Source organism: Engraulis encrasicolus, chromosome 14 (assembly GCF_034702125.1).
Source record: "Engraulis encrasicolus isolate BLACKSEA-1 chromosome 14, IST_EnEncr_1.0, whole genome shotgun sequence".
NCBI classification, from domain to species: domain Eukaryota; kingdom Metazoa; phylum Chordata; class Actinopteri; order Clupeiformes; family Engraulidae; genus Engraulis; species Engraulis encrasicolus.
In genome coordinates, this window is record NC_085870.1 from 1,267,866 (window position 1) to 1,289,497 (window position 21,632).

Sequence of the window (21,632 nt, forward strand, 5' to 3'; positions counted from 1 at the left end):
AGTTGGCCTACGTTTCATTTTTTAAAAATGTAAACAAACGCTGCCCCCATTAGAATTGCTCATATCTCGGAAAGGGCTGAGCCAAAAAATGTGGCATCACCAGGTACTGACAAGTCAAGGGTAGCGTGAGCAATACAACTGCATGTTGAAATTGACCAAACTGTCCCTTTAAGTCTGATAGTGAGAATAATAGAGCTGTTCCTGTGTCTCCTTTTCAGCCTGCTGCATGCAGCTGACTGGCCCCTAGACCACCCCCCCCCCTTCACCCCCTTCTTCTCTTTCACGTGCTCTCTTTTCCACTCTTAACCTCCTCCCTCATTCTCTATCTCTCCTTCATTTTTCTCTTGCTCTATTTCTCCCTCCTTCCTCCTCTCTTCCTCCCTCTCTCCCACTCATTTATTTGTGTCTTCATGTCATGTCTTCGTGTCTCCGCCTGTCTTCACTTTCTCTCTCTCTTGTTCATTTTCTTTCTTGCTATCCTTCCTTCTCCCTCTCTTCTCTTCTCTCCTCTCCTCTCCTCTCCCCTCCCCTCCTCTCCTCCTCCCCTCTCTTCCACTCGTCTACTCCTGTAATAGGATCTTTGTTCGCCGTTGGCCCCCACACAGGGCATGGAAACCAGCATAAATAATTAAGAGTGGATGAGAAAAGTTGCTGTAATGTGGTCTTATACATTGTTCCAGAGCCGCATGTCTTTGACCCAGTTTGGCCACAACTTGCTGATGACCCAAAGGCATCCTCTGACCAGATAGAAGACTTTAGGGGAAGACAGAGACAGAAATGAGGACAATTAGTTCGCGTTGTTTTGTGTGACTCCTCCGAGGCCCTAACCGTGCATTCATTTCACTCTCTGTGTATTAAATGAGGGTCTAAAATATTGCCCTAGATCTGCACATGTGATGTCGTAGCTAACAAAGACCATTAATCATATTCTTAATCATCATCATCATCATCACCAGTGAATATGATGAAGGAGAAGGTTAATTATTTGGTCTGAAATATGTACAGACCTACCTGCCGAGAGAATACATGCCCAAGATAGAACAAGGGAGAGGTAGTAGAGTTCTGTTGTTGTCCATGCCTGGGGCAAAAGGAAAATAAAATGGTCACACTAGCAATAAAATTACAAAGGTCAGAAAAGTGAATGCTGTCAGAATGTCAGTGTAATGTAGCCTGGGAACTCCCATACTGCCTTTAGTTCTACACAATCGTTTCGATCTGAAATGTGATTAGGTCTGGTGTTAACCAGGCAAAGTGTAATGCCTTTGCTAAATAGATAGAGCATAATGTGGTTCAAAGCTGTTCAAATGCAACCTGGCCACTAGTCCTGCATTTGACTAGAGAAATGTGAACATAGTTGCTTATGGTTTTGCACCAATTAACTGCTGTTTGGTTTTAAAGTGACACTAAGCATGTTTTGTTTTTTTGCGGGTAAGCAGAGGAGACAGAAAAGGGAAGTCTAAAATAGTTCAAATGGATACAGCCCACTCCTCCAAAGTCTCTTATGCTGTTTCCAATGAGGATGGTGAAGCGAATTCAGAAGTGCTTTTCACCCTGTTACAAATTAGCTACCACTTGAATCATTTTAGAAACCTAATTTGAAGATTTGACAAAAAAAATCTTTTTTTTAAGCACTTTCACTAGCTAGACCTACTTGTACATATATCAAATCAGACCCCATTAGTCCCCCAATAGCCCCTTGACTCAGCAGTAAGGAGATACCGTACAGTGGAAGACATTAGACACCTGAGATAGAGGGAGCCAGTAGGTCTATACTATACGCACACAGTCAGCAGCTTGTAGGGTGAGCAGGGTGGTACACAGCCCCTGAGTAAAGGACACCACCCCAAACAGATGGAAGGCGACTCGGAAACTCTCGGGCACCGGGTCCAGGAGGGAGAGAGCCACCGCAAAGCCTGAAACGGACAGAAGGATAAATCAGCAATGAAGACTGCTGTATAGAGTAAAACATTCGGTAACACTTTATTTTAGCGATACATCTATAAGCAATAATAAATACAATGTTAATGCCTGCATAAGTAACTTGTAAGGCATGTACTAAGCAAATACTAAGGCCTACTAGGTCCTTACAAAGGTTAAATTGGTAATAAATCCCTTATTGTGCATTAACAAGACATTTGCGAATACATGCCTAACAAATTTTGCTTTCTACATGCCTTACAAGTTACTTATGCAGGCACATTGTATGTATTAGTGCTAATAGATGTATCCCTAAAATAAAGTGTTACCAAACATTCATCATCAAAAAAGGACATGGAGCCTTATGTCTGAAATGGTTTCCATTTAATGAAATGTGTGTGCTATATACTAAGGTGTGCAGTTCAGTGCCATTTAAGGTTGATGTCGTTGATAGTTCACCTGTGGCCATGAATGATAAGATGATGAATGCTATAAGGTTGTTGAGGAGAGGCTGCTGGCAATAACGGGACGACCGAGGCCTGCGGAAAGATAAACTTAAAGGGGTATGCCACTATTTTGGGACTTAATACAGTTAAAATCGTTGGCTGGGGGTTATAAAGGTGGTAAAGTATCTTATTTTTCATGTTAAGCGTTGTCTTGCTTTAAGACGAGTTAAAAGAGGGAGTATGTAGCTAAGCTAGTGAAAGTCAATGGATCACTGTAGCATGTAGCATGCTACACGGATGCATTGACTTTCACTAGCTTAGCGACATGCTCCCTCTTTTAACTTGTCTTAAAGCAAGACAACGGCTTACATGAAATATAAAACGCTTTACCACCTTTATAAACTCTGGCCATCGATTTTTAACTGTATTAAGTCCCACAATAGTGGCATACCCCTTTAAACTTATTAAATAATTACTGACATTCATAACAATGTAAACATGTACTGTATGGTCCAGACGCGCACTTGCCTTGTCAACACATACAGTTGAGGGGTGACGACTACCACTGCAAATGTGACCAGAATGACCTGACTGCAAGAGACAGAAGAAATGCGAGGATGATAAGTCACCAGGTCAAAGTCCAAACTCAAAGTAAACATCAAGGATAAGAAGTCAAGGCACATGCAGTGTGTTATAAATATATATATCAGGCCTATATCCTGTTAAGAGGTAATCAGGCGGATCACCATTTACCTCTCACTGCTACTTACAATCGCAGCCGCTGGGCTCTCGGTAACCATCTGCTGGCGTGGAAGGCTGCGTATGCCAGGAAGTGATGAAACATCGGCCTGATGATGGGACGGACACCTGTGAAGTGCACATATAGAGTGCGTTACCATATGCGGCCTTGGATGCGTTACCATATGCGGCCTTGACTCCTCCACTTGTGCTTGTTTCCTCGTACCAGGAAGTAATATGTCATGATGACATCACTGACAACAGAATCATATTTCAATATATTGCAAAAAGCTCAATTGTAAACTATTTTTCTCATTTGCAATTGGGATGATGAATGAAAAACAGTCCCTCAAAAGTTGTTGTGGCTAGGCTGACAGCTGGGAAACGTTATCGTTTTCCCCCACGGAGGAGGGGCCAGGAGGCGGGGTGAGGAGACAAGCACAAGTGGAGGAGGCAAGGTCGCATATTGGAACGCACTCACAGTCAACATGACACAGGGCATTAGTGATAAGGACATGTTTACTGAGGACAAACACTTACACACCATGAAAATACTACTACAGGAACTACTACTGCTACCACCACTACTACTAGTACTACTACTGCTACTACTACTACTACTACTGCTACTGCTACTACTACTACTACTACTACTACTACTACTACTACTACTACTACAATTACTACTGCTACTACTACTACTACTACTACTACTACTACTACTACTGCTACTGCTACTACTGCTACTACTACTACTTCTACTTCTACTACTACTACTACTGCTGCTGTTACTACTACTACTACTGCTACTACTGCTACTACTACTACTTCTACTACTACTACTGCTACTGCTACTACTACTACTGTTTAAAGGGACACTGTGTGAGATTTTTAGTTGTTTATTTCCAGAATTCATGCCGCCCATTCACTCATGTTACCTTTTTCATGAATGCTTACCACCACCATCAAATTCTAAGTATTCATTATGACTGGAAAAATTGCACTTTTCATACATGAAAAGGGGTATCTTCTCCATAGTCCGCCATTTTGATTTCCAAAAATAGCCATTGTTAGCTGCAAAAATGACTGTACTTGGACCATACTAAAAAATATTTGTTTATTACTTAGTTAACTTTCATGTAAAGATCAAATTTGGCAATAGGCAGCCCAGTTTCAATGAGCAGCATAGTTGCAGTACCTTTTTTGACCATTTCCTGCACAGTGTCCCTTTAAAAATGGCATAGCCTACATTTGTTTGGAAAACCTGGAAGAGGAAGCTCTGTGCATATCTACTGTGATACCAATTGAAATGACACAGCAACAGTGTTGTCCATTAAACCTGCAGAAATGTTTACACCACAAATGGGGACACGTCGTCTACCTGAAATCCTGAAATAAAAGAGCTACATTTCAGTATGGAATAGGTTTTACTTACCACCAGGTGAAGAAGAAATGCAGCTCTCAGCCTTGTGCAGACAATACACTTGTGGTCACTGTGGTGGTATGTTACTGGAAGAAATGGTGCCCCTAGTGTCCATTTAGAGGTACAGGTTTCACTCTCTTGACTATTGCAGGAGCATAAGTCAGGGCCTTGGCTGTGTGTCAACACTATGGGTACAGTCCAATATGCGACCTTGCGTCCTCCACTTGTGCTTGTGGCCTCGCAGCCTCAGTGGAGAAAACAATAAAGTTTTCTAGCTGTCAGTCACTACAACTTTTGGGGGACTGTTTTTCATTCACCACCCCAATTGCAAATGAGAAAATTATATTAGAATTGTGCTTTTGCAAGACATTGAATTGATTTTCTGTCGTCAGTGACATCATCATGAGGTCACAAGCAGGCAAGTGAGCAAGGGAGGAAGGAAGTCAAAGATTCTCTATTCTAATAAGACAGAGCACTGGTGACGTCAACAATGGGATGGAATGTTTCACCAACCAAGTACTTCTGGTCTCCTAAAAAGGCGTGGCCAAACTGTCAATCATCGAACAACAGGGCAGAATCAACCAATCACGTTTCCTAAATTAATTTGCACCGCTCTCGCGCTGGGAGAACTCCGGTCAGAGACACAGCCAGGCAACGCTTAACAGCAGCATCACACATAATTTTTCAAAACCGACCGCCCAGGGCAACTTGATATGAGAATGTATTTATGCTGCCGTGGTCTCTGCACTGAGTCAAAATGCTTTTGATATTTTAGATGGCATGATTAGACGTGATAAATACGGCCACTGTGAACAAAATCAAGTGCCTGCAGACAGAGCCACCTGATTCATGCAAGAAGGGTGCGCGGCATGACACGATGGCACAATGATTAAAACTTGTGTGGCTGGCTTTGGTTTTTTTAATTTTTTTTATTTTAAGTCCAACCAAATTATTTAAATTCACTATGGAAGATGTGCTGCTTGAGTCTAGTTTGGATATAGATCGTCTCTGACAAAATCTCCATATTGGAACGCACCCTATAAGGCACTGCACCAGGGACCGGGCCTGATGTCCCAGAGTGCGTTCCAATATGTGACCTTGCCTCCTCCACTTGTGCTTGTCTCCTCGTACCAGGAAGTAATATGTCATGATGACATCACTGACAACAGCATTATATTTCAATATCCTGCAAAAGCTCAATTTTAAACTCTTTTTCTCATTTGCATGAGATGGTGAATAAAAAACAATCCCCCAAAAGTTGTTGTGGCTAGGCTGACAGCTGGGAAACGTTATTGTTTTCTCCACAGAGGAAGGGCCAGGAGGTGGGGCGAGGCCACAAGCACATGGAGGAAGCAAGGCTGCATATTGGTATGCACACTCAGGGTTTGATTCCTGCCCAAGATTGTTTCCCGGTCCTCCCCCGTCTCTCTCTCCCACTCACTTCCTGTCCCCATCTCACACAGTACCGTCAAATAAAGGCCTAAACGCCCCATCAGAAGTTATTGTCATCTGGCTATGGAATGGGGGTAAAGTGCTCTGCTCTGCACGGGGGAAGCCATATTAGGGAGTTGGTCTGTGGATCAGAAGGTTGCTGGTTCATATCCCACCCTTACCAATCACACTTCCTCCCTCCATGAGTGCGTTACAATATGCGACCTTGCCTCCTCCACTTGTGCTTGTCTCCTCGTCCCTCCGCCTGGCTCCTCCTCCGTGGAGAAAACGATAAAGTTTCCCAGCTGTCAGCCTACCATAACAACTTTTGAGGGACTGTTTTTCATTCACCATCCCAATTGCAAATGAGAAAAAGACTCTGCAATTGAGCTTTTGCAAGATATTGAAATAAATGGTGCCTTCATGATCTCGGACCTCTCGAGACAGCTGACGACACTGCTCATGTGACAACCGAGTTCTGGACTTTGGCGCATGAACGCCACTGATCCCGGAACAATCGGGAATCATGCATGTTTTGTTTTGGTTCTCTTTTCTTTTTTTCACCTCCACACCCACGACATATCATTTTAGCTGAAGTAAGCTAAATTAAACAGTCAGAGACCAACATTGCTGTCAAATGTGCATCTGCAATTGAATGACATTAACTGGTGTTGTAGATAGTGATTACAAGACGATATTTTAGCATTTATGATACTGTTTACGTCAGTTGCATGCATAGGCGCCATGTTGATGATGCGTGTGTCGTCACACAAAACATAAGCTCGGGAACTCGTTGTTCTATACTTCCGCCTGAGATCAACCTCGATAATTATCGATCTGACATTGCGTCACCAAATGTTCACTCCCACTTTCCCGAGGTTTTAGGCCGGCTTTCTTGGGATTCTCGACTTTTTGAACGAGCTAATAATGCTGTTGTCAGTGATGTCATCATGACATATTACTTCCTGGTACGAGGAGACAAGCACAAGTGGAGGAGGCAAGGTCGCATATTGTAAGGCACTCCATGCCTGAAGTGCCCTTGAGCAAGGCACCCATCATGGCCCCAGAGACTGTAACTAAACCAATACCTCTAGTGGCATCTAGTAGCACATATGGCAAGAATGAACTGAGGAAATTGAGATAGAGAATGACAGAGATGTGGACTTGTGAATTATGACTTTGACTTGAGTCAAATCTTAGTCACAAATTGATTACTTGAGACTTGACTTGAGACTTGAGGAATGACGCTTCACTTGTGCGCTATTGACTCGAGACTTGACTTGGACTTGACCGTTTCCGGAATGACTTACAATGGTATGCGAAGTCTAAATGTATTCCATTTTCTGCATTTGTATCATTTAATTTGTATCAAATGATTTGCCCTTAAACAGTGCCAGTAGGCCTTCTATTTTTTTTGTTAACAAGGTGACGGGCAAAGATGGGCACGCAGCGTGAAGGAGAGGTAATGAATTTATGACCAAAAGAAGTTGTCAAGATTGTGTGTAAAATACACGATGACTTGCTAAGGACTTGAGCAAAAATGAGACTTGGACTTGGACTTGACTCAAATGTGTCTTAACTTGAGACTTGACTTGGACTTGATTGTAAGACTTGAGACTTAGCTACTTGTGACCAAAGAAACTCAAGAGAAAGAACAATCTCTTGGCGGGGAATGCATTGGCCATGGTGTAGTACGGGGGCGTTGCCTGAGGACACGAGTGGACGGAAAATTAACTCCCTTGCGCATGGTCATTGGTCAGTGGGTGCGATGGATGCCATTTTCGTACTCCCTTGCACATGGTCAGTGGGGGCGACACCATGATGGATAATTTGTGGCCAAGTAACGGCAGCTGTTGGTCAGCAGTAATTGCTGGGGGTAATTAAGGACAGCTGACAGACATTCACGCTGTCCTATGACCTGTTCCACAGTGAATAACATTTCCGTACTCCCCTCGCCATCATTTCCTACTACGCTGTTATGACGTGAGTAAGCCCTCTTGTCTCAAGCCTCTTTGCTTGTGACTTAGTCCCAACTCTGTACAATGGTGTGCAGAGACTGAGGGAAAGGTCACAGCTACCACACAAACAGGATCTAGTGCAGAGTGAAGATTATTTCCTGAACAATATGATTATTATTAGGTGAAGCGGCCATCCTGCACTAGGAGGCACACAGCAGGGCTGGACTGGTAATCTGGCATACAGGGCATTTTCCCGGTGGGCCGACAGTCCCCAGGGGCCGACACTGTTGTGTTTATTTATTTGGGCCTGGCCCACAGATTAAAGGGGCGGGCCAGTGGTCCGTCTTCAATTTAGCCAGTGGGCCGAGTCAGGATATTGTTCAAAATCGGGTTGTACGTGTGTGAGGTGCCAAAATGCCCGGTCGATTGTATCATCCCAGGCCAGCCCTGGCACACAGTATTATATGATATCCTTTTAATCATGGTGTCACTACACTTCCCTCTTTATTACAAAGGCATTAATTCATTCACTGACACAATATGATTGTGATAAACAATACCTGAAGCAAGACATTATTTATCTACAGCATTAGGGTATTTAAAGGGACACTGTGCAGGAAATGGTCAAAAAAGGTACTGCAACTATGCTGGTCATTGAAACTGGGCTGCCTATTGCCAAATTTGATCTTTACATGAAAGTGTACTAAGTAATAAACAAATATGTCCTAGTATGCTCCAAGTACAGTCATTTTTGCAGCTAAAAATGGCTATTTTTGGAAATTCAAAATGGCAGACCATGGAGAATATCCCCCTTTTCATATATGAAAAGTGCAATTTTTCTAGTCATAATGAATACTTAGAATTTTATGGTGGTGGTAAGTATTCATGAAAAAGGTCAAATTAGTGAATGGGCAGCATGAATTCTGGAAATAAACAACTAAAAATCTCACACAGTGTCCCTTTAAGATTTGGACATCAACAATGACCATTCACAAATGTTTTCATGAATACTTACCACCACTATCAAATTCTATGTATTCATGACTGGGAAAATTGCACTTTTCATACATGAAAAAGTGGATCTTCTCCATGTGTGCCATTTCGCATTTACTCTAAAACTTACTCTACTTTGGTCCTACTAGTAAATATTAATTTATTACTTAGAAAATATTCATGAAAAGTTCAAATTTGGCAATAGGCAGCAGTTTCAATGAGCGGCAGAGCTGCAATACTCACTACAGGCCTACACCTTTAAGTTTGACATTATCTGCTTTTTATATCAACATGTTTTCCCTCAACTTTTTAACTTAGTTTTTAAAGACAACACCCCCTGACATTCATATATTTTTTAAATGTTAAGTTTAATGAATATGTGCGTGTGTGTGTGTGTGTGTGTGTGTGTGTGTGTGTGTGTGTGTGTGTGTGTGTGCGTGTGCGTACGTGTGTGTGTGTGTGTGTGTGTGTATGTGTGTGTGTATGTGTGTGTGTGTGTGTGTGTGCGTTAAGGTCTTTAAACCTTCCTCCGTGTCTCATCTGGAAAATGCAGAAGGTATTTCCTGGCTATATCCCTTAATTCATAAATAAAATACCGTAGTAGTGTCTAAAGTTAATTTTACAATGCCTGCTCAAAGGTTCTGGGATCCCTTTAACACACATGCATTACGTGCCAACCCCACTCAAACCCCCTGGAGGAAACAACCATTTCCCCACGACGTCCACTGGGCAAAAAGTTACAAACCTCCCCTCTTTCCCTCCCTCTTGCTCTCTCTCTCTCTCTCTCTCTCTCTCTCTCTCTCTCTCACACACACACACACACACACACACGCACAAATACAGTCATTATCCTATTGTGATCACCCACCTCTGCCCCATATTGGTCAACCCGAGTGCATGTCATATTTAGGCCAGGACTTGACTCTTGTGGTTCACTTGACACATCCAGACTGTTGCAACTGAGGTCATCCATCTGCAGCCTCAGTGTTTCTCAAGAGCACGCTACAGTAGCAGACTCTCCGACAGTAGATCTACACCTCTGATTGATTAATCATGCCTGCCGATTACTCTGGGACCTGGGACTTTGTTAGCAACGAAAACTTTGAACCTTACATGCTTGCCTTGGGTGAGTTGGTGTTTTTATTAATGTACCTTTTTAAAAATATATGTAGGGATTTTGGTGCCTTTAACTGTGATAGTATAATGACGAAAGAGACTGTTCTTTCTGTATTCCCTCTGGTGACGATGTGACAGGAAAGCAGAGGGAGAAAGAGTTAGGGGGGGGGAAATGACCCTGTGCCCATGCGGGAAAAATGGTTAAGAACTTAAAAGAATTATGTATATCTTATGTATATCAGTTCCAAAACGCTATATCCACCATTTTTTACTTTTTGCATTTTAATATTGGAATTAACTGTTAAGAAGTCCTATCATCTATATGTGAATTCTTGCCATTCAAATGTTTTGAGAACATACTTTTTCAACCTCTTTAAAATGCATTTTGCAATAATTCACCTTTGGCTAAGGCCCGCCCTAAAGTGCTTTTTGACCAATCACAGCGCAGCAAAAGGACGACCTCGGACAAACCTCGGACAGTTTTGACAGCGCTCCATTGAACTCAATGCTGAAATCGCATGTTTTCAAGTAGTTAGCGAAATACGGTCGTATTATTATTAAAATATGATTGGAAATGTGCCTGGGGTATTTGTGACAAATGTGCAAGTTTCCCCGCGATGTAACAGGTGGTAATCACTTTCCTCTTTACCTAAAACCGGACTAATATTACTAGCAGCTGGATAGTCTGCCTTGAAGGGTCTCGGCAGCCTCACACTCGACTAGAAAGCACACGGATCAAAAACATACTTTGTGTGCTCCGATCATGCCACCATCTCATTCGTGTCCCTCTCAGTAAGGTTGTAAGCAAACCACGAACCTGTTTCAGAGTAGGATTTTGGATTTCTGACCTAATTAATGAAGAAACACCGCTAGCAAAGTTAACTATCGGTCACGGCAGGAGTGTTTTGACTAGCAGCTGATGGACGTGACTTTGTTAAGCTACTGAAGATATAAACGCCAAACGTTAATGTTACACATTGCTGTGGTAGCTTTGAAGATGACTACAGCCATTAAGTTGTGTGATTTCGTTTTCGTCTAGCAAGTTTGAGTCAGGGCTCAAAAGATATGCGAGCTCAGCTTACCATGGTGCTGGTTACAATGCCTATCGATACCCATAGAAGAGCCCATAAAAGCTGTGATGCATCGCATGACCGTTCAGAAAATAAATACTTATATTCACAATACTATGAATGCGTTTTTTATTTATTATGAGTGAATAACTGCTGCGATTTGCAGTCACTGCATAAATCACGTTGATATCTCAGCATTGAAAGTTTATCTGTCCGACCCAGAGCCGTAGAGAAAGAGTTGGATCATCCTTTGATCTTTGCCGACGAGTGGTCACGTGGTTTGCGTAGTCTACGCCCACCGCAGAAGGGTCCTATACACCGGGAGCTGTCAATATATTTCATTGAGCGAGAGCGTCCTTTTACGGTAATTATATCAGATTATACCCCCCCAAAAAAAACGAGTTCGGTTTGTTTTTTGTAGGCCATTTTATGGCCTTCATTGTCATGTAAAAATATTGTAGTGTCAATACCGTAATACTGTAATATCATTGCAGTTACACTTTTGGAGGGAAACGTCATCTTAGCTAGGAAGCTCCATTACTTACCATTGAGATGCTAATTGTCCGTAGCCCTTGATAATGTCTATTTGTTTTGGATTCAGCAGATTTACAGTAGGATATTTTAATGGATAAAATACTTCCAATACATAAAAAAATAAACACACACACGCATATATATATATATAAACACAGCATGTCCCAGTTGTAGGCCTACAGTAATATAACATTACTGTTAATTTCGGCCTTTATGATGCTAGTCATCATCAGACCTGCCAAACCACTCAATGCAGGATGCAAATGAACATGAACATGATGCAATGAACATGAAGTAAATAACCCACAGCTGTACAACCTGTGCTTGAATGGTTCAATCTTTTATTTGAAAGAAAAATTACTCCAAATAATAATAGTTATATTGGTATAGAAACATAAACAACCCAAACAAAATAACTATGAATAAAACGGCATGTCTGTGTACATGACAAGACGTGTGTGTGTGTGTGTGTGTGTGTGTGTGTGTGTGTGTGTGTGTGTGTGTGTGTGTGTGTGTGTGTGTGTTCGTGAAATCAATAATGCATGAAGAATTGGAATTCACTGGAACTGGAAACATGCTGGAACTTCCAATGCATTGAAAGCATCAACCTATGACCAGAGTGGAGCAGACAGGAGAAAAAAAAAAAGAGAGAGAGATTTATTTAAATACATTGGCATGGGTGTTGGTGCTGAAAGGGATTGATTTGAATATTTCAGAAAAGACTGATTTGCTGGGATATTCACACATAACCATCTCTGGGGTTAACAAAGAATGGTAAGGGGGGAAAAAGGGTGAGCAGAGATTCTGTGGGCAAAACCACCAACACCACCTCCTGCACCTCCTGTACCAGTCTGCTGTAGTGGTCTCCACCAATACCACCAGTCTGCACCTCCTGCACCTGCCTGCTGTAGCGGTCTCCACCAACACCACCTCCTTCACCTCCTGCACCAGCCTGCTGTAGCGGCCTCCACCAACACCACCTCCTTCACCTCCTGCACCAGCCTGCTGTAGCGGCCTCCACCAACACCACCTCCTTCACCTCCTGCACCAGCCTGCTGTAGCGGTCTCCACCAACACCAACACCACCAGGCTGCACCAGCCTGCTGTAGCGGTCTCCACCAACACCACCGGTCTGCACATTTCATTGAGCGAGAGCGTCCTTTTACGGTAATTATATCAGATTATACCCCCCCAAAAAAACGAGTTCGGTTTGTTTTTTGTAGGCCATTTTATGGCCTTCATTGTCATGTAAAAATATTGAAGTGTCAATACCGTAATACTGTAATATCATTGCAGTTTACTCTTTTGGAGGGAAACGTCAACATCACCGCACCAGCCTGCTGTAGTGGTCTCCACCAACACCAACACCACCCGTCTGCACCAGTCTGCTGTAGCGGCCAACACCACCTCCTTCACCTCCTGCACCAGCCAGCTGTAAGCCGTCTCCACCAACACCACCAGGCTGCACCAGCCAGCTGTAGCGTTCTCCACCAACACCACCTCCTTCACCTCCTGCACCAGCCAGCTGTAGCGGTCTCCACCAACACCACCGGTCTGCACCTCCTGCACCAGCCTGCTGTAGCGGCCAACACCACCTCCTGCACCTCCTGTACCAGCCTGCTGTAGCGGTCTCCACCAACACCACCTCCTGCACCTCCTGCACCTCCTGCACCTGCCTGCTGTAGCGGTCTCCACCAATACCACCAGTCTGCACCTCCTGCACCAGTCTGCTGTAGCGGTCTCCACCAACACCACCTCCTGCACCAGTCTGCTGTAGCGGTCTCCACCAACACCACCTCCTGCACCAGCCTGCTGTAGCGGTCTCCACCAACATATAACCAAACTGAATCAAAATGTGTCTTTTATGGTAGATCATATTGTTAACCAAGTTAACAATGACATTACTTAAAATTGTTAACTAAAGTTAACGATGACATTACTTTCTGCCTCTCCTCTATACCTCTCCTTTTAAATCCATCTCTAACAATGAAGTTTTTTTTCCCATTTTGTTAAGCACTTTGAGTTACATGCCTTGTATGAAACAGTGTTATACAAATACAATTATTATTATTATTATTATTATTATTAAGTTCTATGAAGTTGTAAAACTTGAATAAATGTTTGACAGACAGTTGAACTTACAATTCAAAAATATTGTTAATATCAGTGAAATTATGAAATTATGGTAGTGCAAAAATGAGTATACTACTGCACCCACCACATCCCTACATTTTGAGTTTAGTACAATTTGTCGAATCTATCATTGTATTGCTGGATTGTGAATTTCAATTAACTACATATATTCTCTTGTCTCCAAAACACTTTACAGTTGATGTGTTTGCAATAATTAGAATGTTGTGGAGAAATTATGTCTGGCATGAGGGCACTGTGCTGCGTTTTCCCCTTTGATAAAAAAACCCTAGTAACCTTACCTTTTGGTCATATGAGTGGTTTGTGTCTTCCAGCTTGAATCACAAGTCTACAGCTTATTGGGAAATACGCCAGGATTGCTCCAGCAGGTTTTCAGTTTGTGGTGGGTGGGAGACCAACAGAAAGCTTTAAAACAGAAAGGCAAGCATTAATCATAAACTGTTCAACGACTGAAATATTAACACTGCAATGTTGAAACGTTGACGAATAGGCTACCAGGTTATGATTTTACTGATTGTAGTTAATACACAAGTACACAAAAAATAATTCTTGCAGTTCTTTGGTAATGTCACACACTAATATCTGACCGAAAATAATATGAACCACACTCTAATCAGGTTGCTGTTCATACATACCCGGGTATTTAAATATATTAAGACCTTCCCCTTCGGTTGTGCCTTTCGTTCACAAACGAAGGTTTTCCTTCTATAAATGAAGTTCCAAAAAAAACTCTTTAAAATCTCCGTTAGCGTTTGTATATAAACGCAGACTTCCACTTACGGCGCACAGGCTTAACGTATTTATGACAGCTCTCAACTGCATATTTATGCGTATTTGCCTGTGATGTGAACAAAAATATTTTGCTAAGCGTAGAGAAGAAAATGTTCGTTTATCAAAATACCCAGGTATGTATAAACAGCACTTTACCCTGATCATCACGAGCTCACAGCTTCAGCACACCATCTGCTTTAAAATAGCTATAGAATCTAGATTCGAACAGAAAAAATGACAAAATGAACATCAGCATTTCAATGCCTCGCAGTTCATTGTGAATCTAGCTATCGTAAAGATACACGAGTAATGTAAGCTTAATGTCAGCATAACAAATGAGCAGGTAACATCACCATTGTATACTACCCAAAAACAACAAACATCCTCGGAGACTGTACTTGTGATAGCCTGTGTCGACACACGACACATAGACACTCAATGGCACAAAAATCCCAAATTCTACTTAAGTAATACCTGAAGCCATGAACATCAGCATTTGAATGCCTCGTAGTCCATTACTGGATCTAATTAGTTAGCACAAAAGATCTCCGTGCATCAACTAGTATAACTTTGTTGACATTAGCCTTCAGCTAGCTTAGAAACATTAGCTATAAATGACCGTAAGCAAATAGCTCTGAAATCAAACATAACGACTGTATGGATATTGACAGAAGACAACAGGACGGTATCTTATAAAATATGCGACATATGTGACATGTCATCGTTTAAAATATAGATTGAAAGGTAGCATTGATGTTTTGCGAACACGTCAAAATCCAAAGTTGAACCAAGCGCCCGTGCTGAAAACGCTACCACACAATTAACGGGTTTTCACATTACCATTGTGATTTTATATTACCCAAACTGGAAAAATTACATCCTCAGAGACTGTACTTGTGATAGCTTACGCTGACACAGACAGACAACTTTGATTAATCTCCCTATTATATCAACTTACCTGGGAAGTGGTCGACACGCCAACGACACTCAATGGCGTCCCCGTTGCTGCACAGGACCCTTTGAGCAAAATGAAGTGACGGCGAAACCCCGGATGTAGAGCAGCCATGCTCGTCCGCGGCCGTCAACGGCTTCAGGACAACTCTTTCTCTACGGCTCTGGTCCGACCTAGCAACTGTAACTAAAGAGGGCGGGGCTTAGCCAAAGGCGAATTCAATGGAATACCCAATAATTCAATTTCCCAACATTCTATAAAATGGATATATCTCAATTTGGAAAAGAGCTCTTCAAATATTCCATGTACGATTTACTCCTGAAATTGGCCCTTTTTGGTGCTTTCCTTCACAGAATTATTATATGAGCAGAACATTATATGAAGCGTACAAAGAAAGTAACTGTATCACACAATGCCATGTAGGCCTGCATGTCATGGGTAAGCGGTTGGGGCATCAGACTAGTAGCCCGAAGGTTGCCGGTTCGACTCCCGACCCGTCAGGTTGGTGGGGGTAGTAATTAACCAATGCTCTACCTCATCCTCCTCCATGACTATGGTGCCTGCCGTCCCGCCGCACTGCTCCCTTGCACGGGTGAGGCATAAAATGCAATCCGTTGAGTGCAGTGTTCACTTGTGTGCCGTGGAGTGCTGTGTCACAATGACAATGGGAGTTGGAGTTTCCTAGTTGCTTTCACTTTCACAATTTGTACTTTATCCATACTAGTTTCACCTAAGAATTAAATATGAGAAAATGGGCCACTTTCAGGAGCAAATTTACCAAAAAATGTACATCAGTTTTCACTGTCATATAAAAAAATCTTGTACAAAACTTGTGTATAATTTTACGATATCCTTTCCATATGGGGGGATTGGACTAAGGATAGACTGATATATATATCGGTATCAAGCCGATATTTGCATATTTTAAGTGTATCGGTATCGGCCGATACGCGTGTGGTTTTGGTCGATACGCAATATTTATTATTTTATGTCATTCGGGTTTTTTTTTAAAAGCACTTTTAAAAACATTTTTATTACTTGATTGTTAGACATTACTTGATTGTTAGAGTGGGTGTTTAAATGTTACAAGTTCTACCTCAATTTGATAATGTTAAAGGAATATTTATTTTTAACTTGAGACCTGGAATATTTGTCCTTTTTTTTAACCTTTTTTTTAAATCGGCCCCAGATATCGGGTATCGGAAATCGGGTATCGGCCAAGAGTGATGAAAAAAAAACGGTATCGCATCGGCCATTAAAAAAACCTGTATCGGTCGACCCCTAGATTCAACCCTGTGTCCCTCCCTATATGGGTGCAAATGCAGGATGTGACAAAAGCCCAATTACTGCAAATGACTAAAGTAAAACATACTGTAAATCCTGGTGGGGAATAAGGTTAATACACTATGAATCAACTGACAATTTCAACTGACAATGCTTGTGTTATCTTGTGTTGTGTACTATTATGATAATGCACTTCTAAGAACACACAGTAGCCTATATCTCAGTGGTGTAGTCTACTTTTTATGGTGGGTATACTGTATATTTGAGCCTTTTTTGAAGCGGGTATACTGTATATATTTGTGTTATTCAAAACAATGGATCAATCAATTTTAAGTGGGTATACTGAAACCGCTAAAATTTAGAAGTGGGTATACTCCGTATACCCGCATTCTACGTAGACTACACCACTGCTATATCTTATCTCACACCCAATAAGACTCACACCTACGTACTGTATCTGTGGTATATAGGGAATACTACACATCAAACACATTCTATATTTTTTTTCTTCTTCCTGCAGATATCGACTTTGCCACACGGAAGATAGCAAGTCGACTGAAGCCCCAGAAAGTTATTGAACAAGATGGCAACTCTTTCACATTCAAAACGCTCACGAGCTTCAAAAATCTTACGGTCTCATTCAAGATCGGCGAAGAGTTTGAGGAGGTGACTAAAGGCATGGACAACAGGAAATGCCAGGTGCGTCATTCATGTGTTTCCATTGCTTAGTTTAACAGTAGGCCATGGCATTGCAATAGCCAAATTAAGCGTAGCAATGCAAGTCTATGGGGGCAAACAAAACATCATTAAATGTACTTATAAAGTACTTAAAAATGAATGTATAATTGTAAAATTCAACAGAGTGCAAAACAGCTATTTTATCCTGTCCTCCTGTGATCATTTGTGGCTTGATGCTAATGCCTCCATTCACTTCCAGTGACTATGCTAAGCTATGCTAATAATTCTGATCCAATAAATCTAAGCACTGAAAAAACTGAGAAGAAAATGATACGCACATTCATGAATAATGCTTGGAAATACTGCAAATATGTGAAAATAAAAAAAGGGTGGACTGTTCCTTTAAGTCAGGGGTCTCCAAACTAAGGCCCGGGGGCCGGATACGGCCCGCCATGCCCCTTTGATGGCCCTCCACCTCTCTGCACCTCACCATTTGAACAGGCCCAAAGAAGCAATCCTCACAGAAAAAAAAGATAAAATATATATTTTTAAGTATTTTATTTTGTTTCTCAACAGGCCTTCCTACAGTTTAATTTTCACTAACCTAGTTTGAATCACGAGAGGTTTCTTGTCTTGATAGTTTCCCATCTCAGAGTAATATAAACAGGCCTACCATTTCTATTGTATCACTCATAAACTGTTAATCGCCATATTTTTCTAACCTTTCCTTGCTATTTCTACATGGTTATTAGAATGTAAAAGGAATACCTGTTGTATGTTAAATAAAAAAACATGTGAAGTAAGCTTACTCACTTCTTTTGCAAATCACTTGTGATGATGTGCAAGAAATTATGGCTATAACAGGCAGTGGCCTAGTATACAGCCCACGATTGATCCCGGCCCCTGATCACAGTCAGGAACGATAATGTGGCCCCCAGAAAAAAAAGTTTGGGGACCCCTGCTTTAAGTGATGAAACAAGACGATCGCTGCTATGAACATAGGCTGAATCTCAAATGGTGCACTTGTGCACTTTGGTGTTCATGTTTCAGTTACGCACTGAAACATAGTGCCCGAAGTGCACAAGTGCGCCATTTGAGATCCAGCCATAGTGTGTTAAATGGGGTCAGCCCTATGTTCCCACAGCCCATTGATCCCACGGCCCATTGGTCCCACAGCCCAAATGGTCCCAGCTTATTCCTGCTGCTCCGTTTTCCCACAGTTTTAATAAATTATTCAAATATAAGCCCTATGCTCTACAACTCCATATCCCCACATTTCCAAGTAAACTAAGAGAACCAATAGGCCTAAAAATAATGTTAAAAATCTTAGTGATGTGGGGCCAATGGGCTGTGGGAACATAGACACGCTCCCTGTTAAATTATATTAGTATAAGTATATCAGACAAATAGAATTGTGATGATCTTTCTTGAACCAAAATAATCACCAACCAAAAAAGGATATACATGTTATACCCAAGACTAAGTTACTTACCAAAGTGGCTAGACTAAAATTGCTACTACGTTGTTGCAGCCAAGTTTTACCCAGCTTTGGTCGGTTGTCAGATGCCAATCTCAAGCCCTGGTGTGTGTGTGTGTGTGTGTGTGTGTGTGTGTGTGTGTGAGTGAGTGAGTGAGTGAGTGAGTGAGTGAGTGAGTGAGTGAGTGAGTGAGTGAGTGAGTGAGTGAGTGAGTGAGTGAGTGAGTGAGTGAGAGAGAGAGAGAGAGAGAGAGAGAGAGAGAGAGAGAGAGAGAGAGAGAGAGAGAGAGAGATAGGCCTACAGTATATTATCCATCATTTCCTCTGTCAACAGACGGTTGTCAACTGGGACAATGACAAACTGGTTTGTGTCCAGAAGGGCGAGAAGAAGAACAGAGGATGGACCCACTGGATAGAAGGAGATCTGCTGCATCTGGTATGTATGGAGGCCTACATTTAAAGGGACACTGTGTGAGATGTTTAGCTATTTATTTCCAGAATTCATGCTGCCCATTCACTAATGTTACCTTTTTCATGAATACTGACCACCACCGTAAATTTCTAAGTTTTCATTATGACTGAAAAAAATGCACTTTTCTTACATGAAAAGGGGGATCTTTTCCATGGTCTGCCATTTTGAATTTCCAAAAATAGCCCAATTTAGCTGCAAAAATGATTGTACTTGGATCTTACAAGAAAATAGTTGTTTATTACTTAGTAACTTCAATGTAAAGATCAAATTCTATAGGCAGCCCAGTTTCAATGAGCAGCATAGTTGCAGTACCTTTTTTGACCATTTCCTGCACAGTGTACCTTTAACTAACCATAGCCTATGCCTGTGTAGAAAATTACTATATAATAGGCATCAAGACAGGTGTCTGATATAACATTTCTCTTTTATCTTCCCATCTTTCCACAGGAACTTCATTGTGAAGGCCAGGTTTGCAAACAGGTCTTCAAAAAGAGTGCCTAAAGTTGTCAGCTGTAATGTATCAGTGGATGTGTGTGTATGCGTTTTATTTTTCTTCTTACAATTAGGCTTTATGCAATGAAATGAATAAATCACAATGTACATCCAACAAAATGCATGTTAGACTGCTTTGCATATGACTCACTGGTGTGATTTCCCTCCTGAAAATAAAGCTAAGGCATGTTTCAGACCTTGTTTTTGTATGACTGTGCCACTTTTATTTGTATTGGTGTTATGGCTAAATGTTGGCCTGCCGTAGCCTGCAGCTCATAAGTTTACATTTTAAATCACTCATTGTTAGTAGTGACTATAGCAATCACACACATATATATATATGTATATTCTAAATCATAGCACACCAACTACCCAAATGACACTGCACACACAGTTCCTTTGAACAGTTTGAAAATTGTTGTGGGATTTGTGAGACTCATCATTCTTAGATGACAGATCTTGTGGTTGTTAAAAATCTATGGCCCTGGAGACAAAGGACTTCTGTAACCTATCTCTTCTGCAGGAGACTGGAGTCTGTAACTGATGAGACCCCACTGTTTTAAGAGTTTGTGTTATGTTTGTCGATTTTGGGGGTAGGGCAAATAAATATCAAACTAATGAAAATAGAGTTTCTTCTCATTCAAAATTCGTGATACTATGGAACTTTTATTTCTTGAAACTTCAAACCAAAAAGGAAAAGCACTCAAAAACTATTCACAAAAGGTAGTATTGACTGGGACCCTCATATTATTATATGCCCTGAAGAAATGCAAAGCACCAGTTCGCAATGGTTACTCCACTCCTGACCAACAGGTGTCAGTATACTCAATGTGCGAGAGCGCGCCAAACAGCTTGAAAGCTGACAGAAACGAGTTAATATTGTGCCGCTGCAGTATGGAAGCGAGGGAAAAATATTGGCCATATAGTGTTAAAAGTGCAGGGGGCAATCAATTCTGTGGAGAAATGGTCATACGCTTGGGGCTTTAAATTCTCTATAGAGAAAACTAAGATGTTGTTGTTTACAAGGAAGAGGAACATGAAAGTGACACTGAAAATGTATGAACAGGAAATTGAACAAGTCAAGGACTTTAAATTCTTAGGTGTGTGGATGGACTCTAAATTGACATGGAACTCTCATATCTCATATGTGGTCAAAAAATGTAAGGGTGTCTTAAATGTGATGCGTTGTCTTCGGGGGATGGATTGGGGGGCTAGTAAATCAGCCTTGAAGAAGATTTATATAGCCTTGATTAGATCCGTGCTGGATTATGGGTGTGTGGTATATGACTCTGCCAGAGATATATTCTAGTAAGGGGAGATAGGACGGGTCCATAGAAATTAACGGTGAAGATTCGTAACGCAAATATGGCGTCTACCCGCACATCTCCCGCCTTTCTGGTAACAAGAGCCAATGTGCCTGCTGAGCTGCGTTGCCAGTGATCCAATCATCTGGCTGCATCGGCGCACGCGAAATTGTGCACATGCTCAGTTGTGAAAAGCCGTTGCTCTCGTGCCGTTATGGAACTACTGCGCCTGCGCTCTGTCAAAAAAACCGTGAGAAAAGTGGCTCAAAAAGCTTTATTTTGACTCGTATGACACAATCAAGTAGTCTAGATTGATCAGTTTTTCACGGTCGTTTCAACCATATGGTTTTCACAACCGCTGGGTTCCCCTCCGTCCTATACTCAGTTTCCCCATTCATTTTTCCCATTGACTCTCAGATCTGGTC

At 41.7% G+C, this 21,632-nt stretch overlaps 2 protein-coding genes across 2 annotated transcripts; one reads left to right on the plus strand and one right to left on the minus strand.

The window, feature by feature from the left end:
- Nucleotides 1–572: 572 nt before the first annotated feature.
- Nucleotides 573–4,881, minus strand: LOC134463031 (uncharacterized). The gene is made up of 7 exons (XM_063216287.1): nt 4,537–4,881; nt 3,134–3,230; nt 2,892–2,954; nt 2,377–2,456; nt 1,783–1,913; nt 1,012–1,078; nt 573–753 (listed from the first exon to the last, which is right to left on the minus strand). Exons 2-7 carry the CDS (start codon nt 3,205–3,207, stop codon nt 665–667), a joined length of 504 nt encoding a protein of 167 aa, XP_063072357.1. The 5' UTR covers nt 3,208–3,230; nt 4,537–4,881; the 3' UTR covers nt 573–664.
- Nucleotides 4,882–9,816: 4,935 nt separating this feature from the next.
- Nucleotides 9,817–20,034, plus strand: rbp7b (retinol binding protein 7b, cellular). The gene is made up of 4 exons (XM_063214762.1): nt 9,817–10,032; nt 17,305–17,483; nt 19,274–19,375; nt 19,859–20,034. Exons 1-4 carry the CDS (start codon nt 9,960–9,962, stop codon nt 19,910–19,912), a joined length of 408 nt encoding a protein of 135 aa, XP_063070832.1. The 5' UTR covers nt 9,817–9,959; the 3' UTR covers nt 19,913–20,034.
- Nucleotides 20,035–21,632: the final 1,598 nt, after the last annotated feature.